The sequence below is a fragment of the Dromiciops gliroides genome, chromosome 3, assembly GCF_019393635.1.
Source record: "Dromiciops gliroides isolate mDroGli1 chromosome 3, mDroGli1.pri, whole genome shotgun sequence".
In the NCBI taxonomy this organism is placed as follows: domain Eukaryota; kingdom Metazoa; phylum Chordata; class Mammalia; order Microbiotheria; family Microbiotheriidae; genus Dromiciops; species Dromiciops gliroides.
Genome location: NC_057863.1, coordinates 71,902,794 through 71,921,497, shown reverse-complemented (window position 1 = coordinate 71,921,497; position 18,704 = coordinate 71,902,794). Strand labels below are relative to the sequence as shown.

At 43.1% G+C, this 18,704-nt stretch overlaps 1 protein-coding gene across 1 annotated transcript in view; it reads right to left on the bottom strand.

Annotated features, from left to right (window-relative positions):
- MARCHF4 (membrane associated ring-CH-type finger 4) overlaps positions 1-18,704 on the bottom strand; it is a 131,901-nt gene that overhangs the window by 35,474 nt on the left and 77,723 nt on the right. Inside the window, exon 2 of the mRNA XM_043996317.1 lies at positions 2,958-3,113. Coding sequence (XP_043852252.1) covers positions 2,958-3,113 — 156 coding nt within the window. The remainder of the gene's footprint in view (positions 1-2,957; positions 3,114-18,704) is intronic.

Genomic DNA, 18,704 nt, shown 5'->3' with positions numbered 1-18,704 from the left:
CTGGGGGCATCTGGGTGGTGCAGTGGATAAAGCACCGGCCCTGGAGTCAGGAGGACCTGAGTTCAAATCCAGCCTCAGACACTTAACACTTACTAGCTGTGTGACCCTGGGCAAGTCACTTAACCCCAATTGCCTCACTTAAAAAAAAAAAAGACCTGGGATTTCATTGAAATTGGGAACTCCTACTGAGGAACTCCCTCTGCCTATATAAGAACTCCTTCCACTTCAGCAACTTAGGGAGCTGCCTCCCTCAGTTTGGAGAGGTTCATACCACTCCAGTGTGTGTCAGAGGCAGGATTCGAACCCAGGTCTTCCTGAATCCGAGACTTTTCCCCAGTTTATAGAGGCTAGAACGCGCACCTAGAAGAAACACTCTGTCTGGCATGGGTCAGGTCGGACAGCTGGAAGATTGGCAAAGTTGAGCCTTGACTCTAGCTCATCTGATTCCCAGTCCAGAGCTCTGTGCTAGGTTCTGTCCTTGCAAACAAGATGTTGCCAAACCACTGAATGAACTTCTCAGGCTAGAGGGTACACAGATATGATACTCTGGGTCCCTTAGGAAAAAGTTAGCCCAGACTCATTCTGGAACTTATGTCTAAAAGTGAATTGCTTCTTGGGAACTTGGAGCGGGCATCCTAAATGGTGATCCAAGCCTTCTCCAAGGGTTTAGTCAATTGAAGGAGGTTGATGTGGCTCCCCGAGCCTCAAGGGGACCTGGGTAAAGTGCTTGGTGCCTCTGGTCTGTCTCCAGAGGACCTGGAATCCACTGTCTTAGTGCTGCTACTAAATTTGAGATTTCTAACTATGTGATGGGGAGGAGGAGAGATATGGGTACAGTGCCCACAACTTTGGAAACCTTTTCTCTTTAGTCATTTAATAACCTATATACAATGAATTAAACACTTTTTCTTTAGGTCCCCTTCCCTCTGTAGTCTCTCTGTAACACCCTCTCCCTAAAGTTCAGACCCAACACCATCCTGCTCCCATCCCAAATTAAGGGGACAACAGAAGAAAAGGTCCTGGGACCATAGATTTAGGGATGGGAGGGACCTCAGAAGCTAGCCAGCTCAAACCTTTCATTTTATAGACAAGAAAACTGAGGCCAAGGAGGTACAGTGACCCATTTGTCACACGTCCAAGATAGGATTTGAACCCAGAACCTCTAGTCAGAGAATCACAAAGCCAGCTCATTTTCCACTGTACCCCAATATCTCTTGCCAGGACTCAGGAAGGCGATAGAACATGCCCTGGGGAATTGCTGCTCCAGCTGCCCTGTGACTGAAGCTGGGCTTTATTCCTTCCATGCCCCGTGCCCCTGGCAAAGGACTCTCAAGGCTCTCTAGAGCCCAGACAAGCCACTCAAATATTTCCCCTTAAGAAGAGAAGATAGAAATACACACCAACCGTGCTAACTTCCCAACTGATGCTCCCTTCCTCACTTATGCACTGGCTAATTAATTATGTGGCAGCTTAATTGGCTAATTATGCATGTGCAGTGGCATTTTCAGAAGCAAATCACTTTATTTACGTGGATACCTCTCACCAAGAGCTGTCTTTGGATAGGGGGAATTTCCGAGTGTTTATGTTCAGGGTCTGCCAACTCATTTGGTTCTCATAGATGTGCCAGGGCTTGGCAAGTGGGATCTAGGTGGGGGGAGCTGGGCATTGAGGTCAAGGCTCGTTCCACTAGGTCCAAAGAAGGAGATCTTGCTTGGTAAAATGCACATAGGACCTTTGCCTCTTCTTGATGTTGGCTTCCTTCCTCTTTTTTCTTCTCTTTGACTCGATCTTTTCCCAGTCTATCCCCAAGTCTTCCTTTCCCCCTTTCCTTTTCTTTGTCCTCTCATTGCTTTGTCCTTTCTTCTCTCTACTATTGTCTCCTAATTCTTATTTCTCCTGTTTCTGTCTCTTTCTTCTCTGCTCTCTTTCTTTCCTCCCTCCTTTTCTGTGCTTCTTCCTCTCCTCTCTCTGCCCTTTCCCCTCTCTGTAGTCCAATTATTCTCTCCCCATCCCTCTCCTTTCTCCTTTCTCTTCTCCTTTATTTCTGTACCCTCTCATTCATCCTTCCCTGTCATCTTTCTCTGACTCATGGCATCTCCATCTTTTTCTCCATGGCCACCTAAGGTGTACACTCCAGTAAAACCCCTCCTCCTAGCTCTAACTGAACTCAACTAATGTTTATTAAACACCTATTATTTGCAGAGAACTCTGTTAGGTCCTTTGGGGAGATACATTGAGACATATTGTCCCCTGCCCTGGAGGGGCTTACAGGAGAAATATTATACAGAAGCAAAAATGATGATTCCAAATAATATATGTGATGTGCATGACAGATGTGAAAAAAAGAACTAAAATGCCAAAGTGATAGAGATAAATGAATTCCTGACTAGGGGAATCAGTCATGGCTTCATGGAGGAAGTGGCATTTGAGTTGGAGTTTAAAGGATGATTAGGAATTCAATGGGGCAAGGGGATGCAAGATGGGTATAGAAGGCATCCATGCATGAGAAACACTGTAAACACAGATATGAAGGCAAGAAGTTGGAGGAATTGTTTCAGTGATGAAAAAAGAGCAAATGGAGGGTATTATTATGAGCTAAAACCAGCAGAGTGACATCATAGTTTGGAGGGTCTTGAAGAAGTTTCAATTTACTTGGAAGGCAGTAGGGAGCCACTGAAAAGTTTTGGGCAGAGAAGGAACCACATTTGTGCACAGGAAAGATTCATTCTGAGTGCAATGTAAAGGTGGATTAGAGAAGGTAAAAGGAGAATCAGAAAGCCCAGTTAGAAAAAGAAAAAGTTCTTTGAATGGAAAACAACCAAAAACAAGGCTGGGTTGTGGGAAGCAAGGTGATTTCTTCCCCCCTCAAAGCCAAGAATCTCCACACCCTTTCAAGGGGCCCTTGGATCTGGGGAAGAGAGGTGTGACTCCCCCCTTCCCCCTTCCTGGACCTTTACCTGCAGAGGATTCTTTGTGCTTATGGCAATGACGTGGTACTTGTAGTAACACAATTCACAGCTCCAGCAGCCTCTCTCGCTGATCCACTTGATCAGGCAGGGCTGGTGTGTACACTTGACTGACCCGTCGCAGCGACAGGGACTCAGCAGCTCCCCCTGCAGAGAAAGAACAAGAGGCTCAGTGGAAAAGAGTGGAGAAGAGAACCAGAATCAAGTGAACAAGCATTTATTAGGCACTTATTGTGTACCATGCCTTGTGCTAAGGGCAGATGATTGGCAGCTGGGTGGCACAGTAAGAAGACGGGACTTGGAATCAGGAAAGCCCACTTCTAATCCTTCCTCATATACTTACTAGCTGTGAGATCTTGGGGAAGTCATTGACTGTGCCTCAGTTTCTTCATTTGTAAAATGGGGAGAATAATAGCACTTACCTCACTGGGGAGTCAAGAATACCAATAGATAAGATGGATGGAAATTTCTTTGAGAACATTAACATATTATCTAAATATTAGCTGTTTCTTTAGCATTCATCCAAGAACTGACTTGTGAATTATACCAGCTGAACTCCTGATATCCTATTCTTCTCAGTTATGTGTATGACTAAGCAAGTTACTTAAACTCTGAACATCAGCTTCTTTATCAATAAAATAAAGGAATTGGATTCTAGGTTCCCTTCCAGCTCTCGATCTATGAATCGATAATCCTAAGGAATGGGGTGCTGCTCAGCCCTGGGCAGCAGCAGCCAAGAGATGGACTTCCTCGATTGCGCCATGCAAGGCAGCTCATTTCATTTCTAGTCATCGGCTCCCTCTCCTGGGAAAACACAGGGAGAAGGATTCCAGCTAATCCTGCTGACCTAGTTGGCCTCCTTGGAAGCCAAGGAGCATGGGACAGGGGTATGAAATCCTATTCAAGAAGCATTCATGAGACACCTCCTGTATTCTAAGCACTACGTTAGGTACTTGGTGAGATGCAAAACCCAGACAAAACAGTCCTTGCCCTCATTATGTAGATAGTGTTTCTCTCTCTCTCTCTCTCTCTCTCTCTCTCTCTCTCTCTCTCTCTCTCTCTCTCACACACACACACACACACACACACACACACACACACTGCAGATATCTGTGGATCCTGGAGTTTTCAAGGACTGTGACCAGCCCTTGCCCACTAATTTTAAAACAAGAGGAAATCAATCAGCAAGTACTTGCTAAATACCTACTGTGTGCCAGCTATTGTGCTAGGTAATAAGGATACAACTATAAAGAATGAGATGGTCCCAATCCCAGGGGCTAAGGCTGTAGCAGGATCAGTTTAGACATAATGAGGATGCTCCCTGCAGTCAGACCTGTGAATGCTGACAGAAAACAGCAGGGGAATCTGGGGACATTTTCCCTCCCTGGAAATCTCTCATCTGAACTTGGGAAAGGGGTTGTCCTTGAATGCAAGAGATGAGCCAGATCATCTCTGGACTGTAGCATTTCCCTTTGCCGTTCCTTTCCCTGTATGAACTGTGCTTCACATAGGAAATGCCCATTTCTAATTCTGTGCCTTTGCCTGCCCTCCTTCTTCCCTCTCTAAGTCCTACTCATCCTGAGGACCAGCTCAGGTCCGACCTTCTCCAAGAAGTCTTTCCTGGCTACTCCAGCTTGTGCCGACCCTTCTTCTTAATTCTACTCAACTTAATTATTTCCTGTGCATTAGAAATATACCCATCTCCAAGGAAGGGGCACATCTAATGGTTCTCTATAACTTCCTTGGCTCCTTCTGCCTCAACCAGGCCTAGTGCCATTCTGGACACACTCAGTAACCACTGGATGAAAGATTACTCGGAAACAGGATTCAGAAAGGGGAAGTCTGCTCCTAGGACAGCTCTTGAAGTCCCAAATTACCTCTGCATTTTGATAATTCTTATAGCCCTGTCTGCAGGGATCAGTTAAACTGGAAGGATGGGAATTTAAGTAGGCAATAAAGGACCGAGTGAATTTTTGTACTTGGTCCTTCAAGTGTTAAAGTCTTTTGATCAAAGATGCTAATTAAATACATCGTGCCCAGGAGAATTCGCTCTATAATCTTGATGCTGAGAGAATCAAGACCAAGAGAATCCCCTAGGAACTCCCAAGGAAGGAAGAATCTAGTCTGACCTTTCCCTGACCCCAAAACGGCTTACTCTTCTACAAGATGCATTTCAAAGCTCTTTTATACTCAGTTATATTACTCTCACAATTACCCTTTGGATCAGGTGGAAGTTATTGTGATATGGGGATAAGGACTGGACCCTGTGATTTCATTCATATAGGGAACTCCTAGGTGAGAAATCTCCCTTATTGAGATCAGATCAGTACCTTCTCAGTGACTTAGCACCTTAAAGAGTTGCCATGGGGCACCTAGGTGGTACAATGGATAAAACACTGGTCCTGGATTCAGGAGTGTCTGAGTTCAAATCCAGCCTCAGACACTTGACACTTACTAGCTGTGTGACCCTGGGCAAGTCACTTAACCCTCCTTGCCTTGGAAAAAAAAGAGTTGCCTAGAACCATGAGAAGTAAAATGACTTACCTAGGGTCACATAACCCTTACATGGCAGAGGGACAACTTAGACCAGGTCTTCCTGGCTTTAATGCCAGCTCTCTAGACACTATGCCATGTTCTCCTGGTGTCATAGATTCAAGTGAAAGTCGTATATGCTCAAAGGGCCCAAATTCATAGTCCACCTACATCTCTTGTTACCTGTGTAACCTCAGGCAAGCCATTTTTAACCTAGCCAGGCCTCAGTTTCTTCAAAAAGAGAGAGGAGATTGTCTCTAAGGCCCCTTCCTACCCTTAACATAATCCTAGGTCATAACCCACTTTTATACATTCATAGGGGTCATTCTTCCTCTTAATTTGTTATTTTTGGTTGTTTTTTTTTAGCTCTGGAGTTCTCTCCTCCACAAAGGTCTCCCTGATCTCCCCCCAGATAAGGTATTCTCTCCCTTCTTAAATTTTCTTGGATCTCCTTACTGGTTCTTTCCTTTACCATTATCACACTGTTCCTTGTTTTGTATTTATCAGCATGCATATGATAACTCCCCACTCCCTTCCCAACCCTAGTAGAACAGGTACTTCCTCCTAATTCCAGCACAGTGTTCTAGACAGATTAAATACTTTCCACAATGTATGTGGAATGAATCCTCAATGTCACTGGTGGAGCTGGGACTCTGATAGAAGACTCTTCTCTCCCAGACCAAAGTTCTCTGTATTCTCCCACCACCATGCTGTTGGGAAGTATTTCTCAGATCTGCTTCTCTGCTGGTTTGGAATAAAAAGGCAGACTTGGGTTTAACTGGGGTGGTTTCAGTGGAGTCCAACCTAGAGATGGGGGATGGGCAAATTGACCTTTTGAGAACCCCTTCCAGTCAGAGGAGTACTTGGTGACCCATCATAAATCTCTGATGTCAACCATAAAGGAAAACTGTGCGGAGGTCTGAAATTGGTTTCTGTAGGTACAACGGTCAAAGCCTTGGCATTGTGCTCCAAGACTGAATACTGAGTGGTCGATTTCCTTCATTCATGGATTTCTTTCCCTTTATTTTGGCTGGCTTCCTCTTCCTTCCTTGCTTATCTGAAGGGCCTGATTGCAGAGTTCTCAATTTACCTGATTGCCATGGTGGCAGCTGGTAAATGACATATATGCCCCTCAACCCACACAAGCTCAGGCATATCTTCCTCTGAACAGAAGCCAGGGAAGAGAGGAAGTACATTGACAACTAGTGAGAGAGAGACAGCCAGACCTGACAGGTGCTATTTGTAGCTCTAGGGGCCCCAACACATTGTCCCCCCTTCAACTTCCAATTCCCTGCAACATGTCCAGCAATATACAGGGAAATCAGTGAGACAGGGACAGAGAAACCAGGATCAAAGACACACCTTTCTGATATCCTTAACTCCTCTAATCCCCTCCCTTCATCCCTGCTCAGTTCTTCCAGTCAGCTGGAATTCACTAGGGGGTAGGGGTAGGGAGGAAATGAAAAGGCTGGTATTTCAGGCATATCTTCCTTCTGCCAAACCCCCTTTCTCCCTTTCTTTTGAACACTGTTTAAAACCTGACTTTTCTATGAAGTCTTCTCAGGCTGACCTGGCCCTAGTTACTCTATCCACTCTCACAAATCCTTGTCCTTTTGCTCCCACCAAATACATAAGTGCAATTCTTCTGGGGTGCAGTGAGATATATCCTGGGCTGTGCTGGAGCCAGACCAAACCAGCCAGTTGTTAAATTTTTAGTTTGACACCTCTGAAATGGGCAATTGGCAATGACTACAAATCAGGGCTTGATTTATTACTTGTTGGTTACCTAGACCTAAAAAGGTGATGAAAAATGCTAATAATGCAAATTAATCTTAAAAGTACTTCTTGATTATTTTGGAGGGGGGAAGATGTGGTCATTAAACATTTACCAGCACACCTCCAGATATATCCCATGTCCATGTGTCTGTTTTAATGGTTTGTGCTCTCGTGTTTGTGTGTGTGTGTGTGTTTGTTTTTGTTTTTGTTTTGTTTTGGTGAGGATTTGTGCCTTTAGAGAGGTACAGAGAGCCAAATGCTGGGCTTCAAGTGAGAGTACTGAAGCTCAAATCCAAGCTTCTTTGCCATTTATTAGGCTTCATTTTCCTCCTTTTTAACACAAAGGGGTTGGATTCAGTGGACTCTCATGGACCTTGTAGATCAAATGCTCTCATCTTACCAACCCCTGCTTAAGACTATAGCTTCTTTAAGGATAAAGATACTGTCCTAACTTCCTTTCTTTTCCTTTTTAACAGTAGTAGTTTTGCACATTCTGGATGTTCACTTTATAGTATTAACTATTTGTGCCCAGAGAGAGGAGAGGAAGGGAGAGGAGAGTCAAGAAGGGATGATGAAAGAAGAGGCTCTTTCCATCTAAATCTCTCATTTTGGAGCTAGGTTTGGGTCTACAGACCAGTGAGGAGAAGGAAAAAGCTAGGGAACTCAAACTCCTAAACCAGGTACCTGACAATGATTTCTAGCTTCCACACATCCTGAGGAGGTCATCTCATTGCTAAACCTCCCTGAAACACAAGAATGTTTGCTACAAGAAAGGGTCTCCTCTCAGTGAAAGTTGAGGACTGGAACAGATAAACAAAGACAGACTTTAGAATCTCCCCTCTTGGGGAATGGAAAACAGGTATAAATCTTACCTGTCCAGGCTGCTTTGATGAGATCCAATCGGAGGCATAGAAGATAGACAAGATGACCTCTACTAGTCCCTGTTTATCCTGGGATTCTGTTCTCAAAAGAAGAAGCTATTCTCAGATCTCTCTGGCATTAAGTTGTACGTAGATGGCTCTGATTTCTGGTTTGAGGTCTTCTCCTACCTGATTCCTTCACTCTATGGCACTTAACAAATCACCAATTCTGGCCTGAACTCCTAAATTCCTTTAACTTCTACTCATACGTACGTCCCAGTATTAAATCTTCCCTTTGAGAGAATAAGGCTGGGTTGATATGGTCAGAAAAAGTAAAGTTTGTGGCAGTTATCCAAAAAAGTTGGGGAAAAATAACCCCAAAACCTATTACCAAAGGAAAAAAAGGATGCAGGTCCTTAATGATCATAAAAAACATTTGTGTAGTACTCCAAGATGTATAAAGTATTTTACTTATATTCCATTTATTTCATTTAAAAAATAAATCAGAATTGCTATCTTTTGTTTTGAATTCCCCAGTGTGTCCTTATTCTTTCCTCCTCCCAGAAAGCCATTCCTTAAAGCAAAGAATATTTTATAAGAAAAAAAGAAGAGAAAAATAAATCAGCAAAATCAATCAATACATTTAAAAAATGCGAAAATGCACATACCTCATTTAATGGACAATTCATTGTCTCTATTGATTCAATCAACCAGATAATTGCTCCTATACCACCATCTTACCTTCTACACACACACACACACACACACACACACACACACACACACACACCCTAGAACCAATGTAGAATCTGCCTCCATCCCCAAGGCAAAAATTTTCAGCCTTTCTGCTCATGTCAGCTCACAGAAAACAATATGATATCAAAAGCACCCACCCATACATAGAACACAACACAACTAAATCTAAATCCTGGGTGGATTTTTTTTTCATTTTCACAATAATTATTTTATTCCCATGGTACTTTTCTCACTATACTTTAACCATTACAAGACAAATGTACCTATTCACTCTGTCTCTAAATTTACTCAACTGGTAATAGAAAAAGGAACTTCACCTACAATAACTGAATTTATATAACATCCAATTCTGTGAAGTGGATCATGATGTGCATAATAAACAAACACTGCTACCTGGGAGATGTGAGGAAGGAAGTCTGAGAGATGTAGGTCTATATTTATAGCTTTACCTATGGTTACAGCTGTTGTGTTTTAATCAACATAGATTTTGTCATTCACTCATTTCAGTCATGTCTGATTCTTTGTGAACCCATTTGGGGTTTTCTTGGCAGAGATACTGGAATGGTTTGCCATTTCCTCCTCCAGCTCCTTTTATAGATGAGGAAAGTGAAGCAAACAGGGCTAAGTGACTTGCCCAGTATCACAGAGCTAGTAAGTGTCTGAGGCCAGATTTGAAGTCAGGAAGATGAGTCTTCCTGACTCTCAACCCAGCCCCCTACCCATTGCACCACCTAGCTGTCCACTCAACATAGATATTTATGTCTACATTTATATCTCTAGATGTGCACATATATTTATCTTCTATTTCCCTATCATCATCAAAAATTCTTTATTATAAATTTGGAGTACAGAAGAAAACAATTTAGACCAACATAGTCCTACCAGAATTTAGCTCTTGCCACGAAGCTGACTGGACAGGTTCTGAAGATGTCAGGTCCCTGGGCTGAATTCCAAGAGTGACTCATTTCTACATTTTTATGTTGGCTCTCCCAAAGTGCCAAGGGGCATATATTATCCCACAGGCCATTGGGCAAATGCCAGGTTGGCCTCTGAGGCAGGCCTTCCTTGGTACTTGCCCTCTAAGAAAGTAATCCCCAGCCATGGTTTTGTGTAATCCCAAGGTATCCCTAATTATTTCAGAGTATGCTGATATTCTCAAAACAAAATGAATTTTAATTCCTTCATGTCTTGCAAGGATCACAGATATTGAAAAAAACAGAATAAATATTCAGTCACAACACTGGCCCCAAATTGGCAATCACAGCTCTGTTCAATTGGACATTTACTGAGTACCTACTATGTATAAGGCAAGGCAGCAAGGTGGTATAGTGGATAGAGCATCAGGCCTGGAGCCAGGGAGACTCATCTTCCAGAGTTTGAATCTGGCCTCAGACACTTATTAGCTGTGTGACCCTGGGTAAATCACTTAACCCTGATTGCTTCAGTTTCCTTATCTGTAAAATGAGCTGGAGAAGTAAATGGCAAACTGCTCCAGTATCTTTACCAAGAAAACCCCAAATGGAGTCATGAAGAGTCAGATATGACTGAAACAACTGAACAACAAAAGATGGAAGACAAGGTGCAAAATTTTGAGATACAAGGAAAAATTGAAGTATGCCCTACCTTTGAGAGACTTACATTGTACTAGAGCATAGGGTAGGGATATTTCATGTATATGTAAGTAAATATAATTAGAGAGTAGAAGTAATTTAGGCAGAATAACAGAGGATAATAATAGTTAATATTTACATAGTGCTTTAAGGTCTTGGCCAATTATTCCTGGACTTGTCCTGCTTAGAGACTGACTCCCAGGCTTTAATGGTTAGCAGTAGAAGTTCATTACATATATTATGTCATTCTGTCCTCACAATAACCCTGGGAGGTTGATGCTATTATTATCCCTATTATTTATTTATTTTTTAATTAAACTTTTTTTGTGGGGCAATGGGGGTTAAGTGACTTGCCCAAGGTCACACAGCTAGTAAGTGTCAAGTGTCTGAAGCTGGATTTGAACTCAGGTTCCTCTTGGATTCAGGGTGGTGCTCTATCCACTGCACCACCTGGCTGCCCCCTATCCCCATTTTATAGATGAGGACATTGAGGCTAAAAGAGAGCTTAAGTGATTTTCCCAGGGTCAGGCAGCTAATGAGTATCCTGGGCAAGATGCGAATTATAGGAAGGAAAAGAAGACCCTTTCTATTGGGAGATTACCAAGGAAGATTACCCAGGAAAAGTGAGAGAACAGGAGTTAAACTAAGGATTTTTGGAGGGTCTTGAATACCAGGATTAGAAGTTAGCATTTTATCCTTTATTCTACCAATTATTGTCCTCTAAGTGATATTCCCTCTATATCTCTGCCCTTGAGGCAGAGGGTTGGGGTAGATAGCCTGTCCAACATTTCTCTAGCTCTCACTAATTTTATAGACTTTCTTTAGCTCACCCTCTAGCACTTTGCCCCCAAAGTCCTCTTTCCACAGACATAAACCCAACCTCAGTTTATACAAGGGGAAACTGAGGCACAGAAAGGACAAGCAGCTTCCCTAGAGCAGGAGGCACTGGAGGTGAGTGGCAGAGGCAGACACCAAAGGTCCAAAGCTCTGTTTAAGAGGCCCCACCTCTGGTTTGCTTTTGAAACTTCTCCTTTTCCAGCCTGATCCAGGCTGTTCGGTGCTTCTCAGGAAATACGGCCTCATTCCTTTTCACATCTCCTTGGAGAGTCCTGCTTCTTGAAATCCTGGCTCCTCTCCCCATCATGCACATCTTGGGGAGAGCTTGCTAAGTAGCGTTTGGCTTTGGATGACAAGCCAATCAACTCTCATCTGTTGAGTCCAGTTGTTTGCTAATCCCCTCAGCTTCTGTTCGAGCTGCTCCCTTACTTCTAGTTTCATGGAAACCTAGATTCACATACTGCTCAGGCAGTTGGATCCCACCAGAGGTCATCTTGGCTATTCCCCTGCCTCTGCTCAAGCAGAGATGTTGTGTTACAACTAAATGCATTTAGTTGTAACTCTATAGTATATTTAGTTGTAACTATGTAAATGTATTGTGTTGTAACTCAGTAGAGTAGGGTCTCATATTATATATGTGTGCGTGTATTACTTATATATGTATATACACACATATACTATATGTGTATATATAAGATGGATGGATGGATAGATGGATGGATAGATAGATAGATAGATAGATAGATAGATAGATAGATAGATAGATAGATAGATAGATAGATAGATAGATAGATAGATGCAAAGCCATCAGTAGGCCTTTCAGCAGGTGAGCAAATTCACTTGGGGGGAATAGATCCCACAGTGGACCATTGTTTCTCATCTCCCTTAGAGAAGCACTAGGGTGTATTGCAAAGACTACAGAATTTGGAGTTTTAAGACCTGGATCTGAATCCTAGTTGTGTTACTACCTGTGTATCTGGGAAAATTACTAAACCTCTATGGGTCTCAGTTTTGTCACTTGTAAAAATGAGATGGTTAAACCAGATCAAGCTTTATTAACCTGGGTTTTTAAAAATATACATCTTTTTTTTCAGGGAAATGAGGGTTAAGTGACTTACCCAGGGTCACACAGCTAGTAAATGTTAAGTGTCTGAGGCCAGATTTGAATTCAGGTCCTCCTGAATCCAGGGCCGGTGCTCTATCCACTGTACCACTTAGCTGCCCCAAATATGCATCTTTTAATAACTAATTTTCAATATAATTGGTTTCCTTTCCAATGTCGTATGTTTTATTTCATATATTTAAAAACATTATCCTGGGAAGGAGTCCAAGGGCTTCGCCCCGTCTGCCAAGGGGGTCCATGACACAAAAGAGGTTAACTCCTGTACTTGATGATCTTTAAGGCCTTTTCTGGTTGGGGGCAGGGTGGGGTGGGATTCCACTTACACACTTCTTGACAAGAAGATCTGAAGAGAGAATCCAAGCCCAATGGAGAGCCCTTCAGAGTTAGGACCTCCTGGATAATGTCGAACTTGGAGCCTTCCTGTTTTGGTCCTTTCAAATCAATAAATATTTATGAGGTGTCTGCTCTGTGCAAAGCCTATTCTGCTGGGGGAGACAACATGTATAGAGATAAGTAAATGCAAATGTAGCAGAGGCTGGATTGTAGAACATCAGTTCAAACCTGTGCTGAGCTCCCCAGGCACTTCTGGGAATTTATATGCTTAGCAAGTCCTTTAGGAGTGGGAGCTTTGGGATGATTCAGCAGTCTCTTAATCTCTGTAACAGCAATAGCGGGAGGTGGATGGGTCAAAGTGGCCACTAAGACAGGAAGAGCCACTCACTCTGTAGACTTTAAAAGGTGAGACAAGGTCTTCTCTAGCTCTCTTCTGAATATATGGCATGGAGATTTTTCTTTGGGATTTCCTATGGTAGAGGGATTGGAGATACAAAGAACTCCTCCCTCCTACCCTAATTAGACATGGTGGTTGCTTGGACATACATGGCAGATGTATGCTTTGCCTAGGTGAGCCTAAGCCTGGACCATGGGTGCCTGGATGGTTCTATTTGGTATTTCTATCTCTGGGCTTCAATGATCAAACAGTAATCCTAAAATGGATGTTTCCAGCCTGGGAGACAAGAGTCTGAAAAGCTGGGAAGTCCTAGCCCTCCCAGTAAGTACCTGCTACATCTGAAACTAAATGCTTCTTGGAAGAAAAGATGACTTGGACCACCAGCAAAATAAGCCCAAGTCATGGGTTGGCTTGCCAGAAGACATTAACCTTGATGGAGCAGTTTGGACAGTAAAAGCTGAGATGAAGGTGAAATACCTGTTCGATAATCCCACTGAATATTTTATGTTTTAAGTATCAACTGCCAAGGAGAGTATAATAGAAGCGATGGGTTACCTTATCATGTTTTAAGTCTTTTACAGTAGACATTTATGAATCTTTTGTGTCTTAAGTGTTTTGGGAGGGACAGAGGACATAAATAGCTGTCCTATATCTGATCCATCTTGAGTACCTTTTGGGAGGTTCTAGGATTGAGACTAACTCATATTTTTCGTTATTTTTCTCCTGACCCCAGGGTGGAGGGTTTAAAGAGTAAATCAGGGGGCAGGTAGGTGGCACAGTGGATAGAGCACCGGCCCTGGAGTCAGGAGTACCTGAGTTCAAATCCGCCCTCAGACACTTAACACTTACTGTGTGACTCTGGGCAAGTCGCTTAACCCTAATTGCCTCACTAAAAAAAAAAAAAAAAAAAGAGTAAATCAGAAAAAGCCTGGCATTCTCCAGGATTGGAACCAGTTTGCATGAGTCCAGAGCAAGAGGCATCTGTGGTTATGCAAATTATATACAATACATACTAAATACTTTTGAGAGGAAGAAAGCACAAGAAACCAAGGGGAATGGGAAAGACCAGTGTGGGAGGTTACATCTGAGATGAATTTGAAGGAATCTAAGGATTCTAAAGAAAGAGGTGAAGCAATGGGCCAATCTGTGCCCTACCCTCTGGGGATATATGAACAACAAAGTTTTGGAATCTTGGGATCTATTGTTCCTCCTTTTAACCTCTTTTCTCCAGACCAAATAATTCTCATTTCTTTCCTCTTTCCACACAGATTCTAGTTTCCAAGCTGCACAGCATAGTGTAGGCAACATGAAGCACCCTCTCTCTGGGAGCCAAATCAGGGAATTATTGCAGGAGACTGAGAGCCAGCAGAGCTCCTGGGTGGGGCAGTGGGGAGGTCCTAGCCAATTATTCTTGGGATGTCCCGCTTAGAGATAGATTGACTTCTTGGCTTCTAATACCAGAAGTAGAGAAATGAACAAGTTAATTTGTATCCCTAGTGGTGGAGTTGAATGATAGCTTAGGGTAGAAGCTTGGGGATGAGGAGCCATGCCTGTCAACTAAAAGCTGACCACAGAGGTAGGGTGGCTACTGCAGCCTCCCCTCGGCTAATCAGGCACCAGCCGGGCCAGTAATTGCTACCGGCCCAGCCTGCTGGGAAGACCCAAGGCTGCCAGCTCCCTTGCTGAGAATAGAATCGGATTTTAATTGGCTGCAAAGGCATCTTAGCAGGAGGTCTGGGAGAGGCTCGGCCATGAAGCAGGTGAGGGGAAGCTTCCAGATGAAGTCCCCCAATGGCAGCCCATGTCCACCATCAGCACAGGCCGGTCTGGCCCATCCTACCCAGCCCAGGGATTTGAGAGTTGGACCCAGAAAGGTGAGTCTGCTGCTTCCAGCTAGTCCAGTCCCAAGGAATTTCTTCACTTTCAGCACATCAAGTTCACCCAAATCAAGAGATCCTCCCGGACGTCATCTCTGCACCTGCATCAAGCCCTCCTCTTCTGTTGACTGTGGAAATAACATAGTGTAGCGACATGAGCATTCAGGACCTAGAGTCAGGTGATGTTGGTTCAAATTTCAGCTCTGCTACTTACTGCCTGTTTGACCTTGGGCTATTCACTATCTCTCTGGCCCTCAGTTTCCTCATCTGTACAATGAGAAGACTGACCTTGAGTGTCTCTAAGCTCTTTTCCAATTCCTTTTCCATTGTTTCATGCATCTTTACTAATTCTGTATATTTGAAATCTAATGTAGGGGCAGCTAGGTGACTCAGTGGATAAAGCACCAGCCCTGGATTCAGGAGCACCTGAGCTCAAATCTGGCCTCAGACACTTGACACTAGCTTTGTGACCCTGGGTAAGTCACTTAACCCTCATTGCCCCATAAAAAAATTTTTTTTTAAATGAAACCTAATGTATAAGGCCAGCAGTCACCATCAACCCTGGGTAGACAGTTCCATCCACTTTTCTTTCTGGTGGATACCATGTACTTCCATCAAATCAATTTAAAATGCATAGAACCCATGGGATGCAAAATGATGTGTTTATTTATGGTTAGACAGGACAATCTGGTCATATCTGCCTTACAGAGTAGCCACTAGCACTATGCTTGTGCCCCCAAACAGTGCTTGGTACATGCAAGGTACTTAATAAATGTGTATTGATTGATTGATAATTAATTCCAACAGCGGAAACTATGGGATTTCTACCTTCCCAGGAGAGGGGAGCTCTCGAAACCAGGGAGAACACACTCTCATCTGCCTGATCTTTACCACCACCATTAACCTTCCTCTGCCCCTACCATAGGCGGCAGAAAGGAATATCTTCCCTGATGAAAACTTTGAACAAGCTTCTGACAAAGCTGGGTGGCTCCAGGACCGGAGTCAGGAATACCTGATTTCAAATCTACCCTCAGACACTCCCTAGCTATGTGTCCATAGGCAAGGTGCTCAGTTTCCTCATCTGTAGAATGAGGAGAATAATACCACCTATCTCCCAGGGCTATGGTGAAGATCAAATAGGATAATATCTGTAAAGTGCTTGGTACAGGGCCAGGAACATAGCAAGTGCTTAGCAAATGCTTGTCCCCTTCCCCAAGAAGAAGGATAAAAGTCCCAAGACTTTTTGATTATGTTTGACTATTATTCTGTGTCTGAAAAGGCTTCTCTCTCTCCTCTTCCTTTTTTGAATTTCTACCCATTCCCTAAAAGGTGCTAGTCTTCTATGGATAACCCAAGTGTCCAAGGTTGATCCCCCAGTTGATATTTACTATCCTATCAATCACCTAGCACTCTGGTTTACATATCTCTAATGCCTTTATCAAGCAATGAAGTCTACTACACACATAGCACACACACAGGAGAGGATAAAATGAATGTTTCAGAAGCTGGCATTTTTACATTGGGAGGCAGGTGCTATTAATACCCTCATTGTATAGGTAAGGAAACAGAGGCCAGTCATGAAACTTATAAAAGACTGGGGAAGGGGGAGGAGATTTGAACCCAGCTCCACCTCTGAGTTCAGTGCCATCCATGTTGTAATGCTGCCTCTGATACATATGCCCACCATACATGTAAACAATCTATATTTCAGCCAAGAAGTAAGCAAGAAGGGGAAGCAGAAAGGAGCAGTCATTCTTCACCCTACTTAGAATCTAGAAACAGAATATGTATATTGCATGTCCACAGCTCTAGTGTAATGGAGTCTGGAAGATTTGGGTTCAAGTCCCATCTCTGATATTTAAGAGTTGTGTAACCATGGACAATTCACTTAATCTTTCTAAGCCTCTGTTTTCTTATCTGTTAAATGAGGTGATTGGACTCCATGGTCTTTTTGGTCCCTTCTAGTTCTAAAGCCATAACCCTCTGATCCTTTAAGACCCTTAAGAAAATTCCTAGTATTGTCTTTCCATGTAATTGGGGAAGAATAAAAGAAAATTCCCAGAATATATCTACCAAGTCACAGAGAGACCATAATGTAAATTGGTGGAGTTACCTACTCAGGAGGAAATCAGTTCACGTACTATGTGTTATAGGCATCTAAGCTCCCTGAAGGCAGAAGAAATCTCCATTCTGAACCTTTCCTTCACTCCTTGGTCTCTAGCCTAGCATGTATTTGACACAGAGAAAGCCCTTAATAAATGATTGTTGTTTTTGTCTAGAGGAATAGGTTAGACAATGCTCAGCTTCTTCTCCTTCCTGGTTGCCTGAAAGCTCAGAACTCCAGAAGAGCCAGATGGCAGCTCTTCACCTCCGGCTCATCCCTCAAAAGCACAGGGCAGGCTTCTCCTTGTTGTGAACAGCAATCCTTCCATTGGAGCCAAGGCCTCCGATCTAGCCCTTGGTGCCAGGGATGACTGCATCTCATCTCTCCCAATTGGACTTTTATCGCTTCAGTAATTAGGAGGACAATAATTTAAAGAGATAGTTGGCTACACCAATTGGCCAATCGTTTCACAAAGCCAATTCTCTTCTATCTCCTTGAGTTTCCCACATGGAAAAGGAAAGAGGTAGGTATGTAGGGGAAGGGGAAAGGACAAAAAAGAAAGAAGGAAAGAAGAAAAGGAAGGAAGGAAAGGAGAGAGAGAGAAGGATAGAGAGAAGAAAGAAGGAAGGAAAGAAGAGGATGAAGGCCATGGCCTGCCCCCTGTCTGTATTGACGTGCCTGAGCAGCTGTGGTTGTATACCCGAGGGGAGTATGAGACCAGAGTTATATTTTGGACTGTGTTCCAGAGGAAGAAGTGTGTGCTATGGAAATAAACAAAAAAGTCGAGTCCTAGTGTAGAGGGGCTGCTTAGTTCTTTGCATTTGTCTCTAGTACCTTACTCAGCATCTTGCTTGTTATTTATTATTTATTTATTTGTTTGTTTGTTTGTTTGTCTGTTTATTTTTGGAATCCAAATCTCTGATTTCATCAATATAAGGAACTTCTTGTGAGGACACTCCCTCCACTTATCTCTAACTGTTCTTCAACTTTATACTCTTAGAGAGTGACCTGGGGCATGAACTCCCAGGAGACTAAATGACCCAGGTTTTCCTGACTCCAAGGCTCACTCATAATTCTTTCTTAGCAATAAAGAAGAGAGGGCAAATCCTGTCAAAAAGATCTGCACTTGAATTCTGCCTCAGACACTTGCTAGCTGTGTGACCCTATGCAAGTCATTTAATCTCCCTTAGGCTGTTTCCTCATCTGCAAAATGGGAATAATAGTATCTAGCCTGGTTATATTTGAGATTTGCAAAATGCTTTCTATGCGTTAGCTATTTTGATCTTCACAACAACTCTGGAAGCATGGGTAATAAAAGCAACAGCCTCCTACAGTTGTTGTGAGGATCAAATGAGCTCATATGTAAAGTGCTTTGCAAATCTTAAAGCACAGAGAGCATTTTAATAGACTATTTATAGACAACATTAGCTGTTATCATGACACAGTGACTCTTACAGTACTCATAGCCGACTCTTACATAGGATTGCTCTTGAGCTGGACAGGACCTTCAAGATCAGCTGGGGCAAGAGTTCT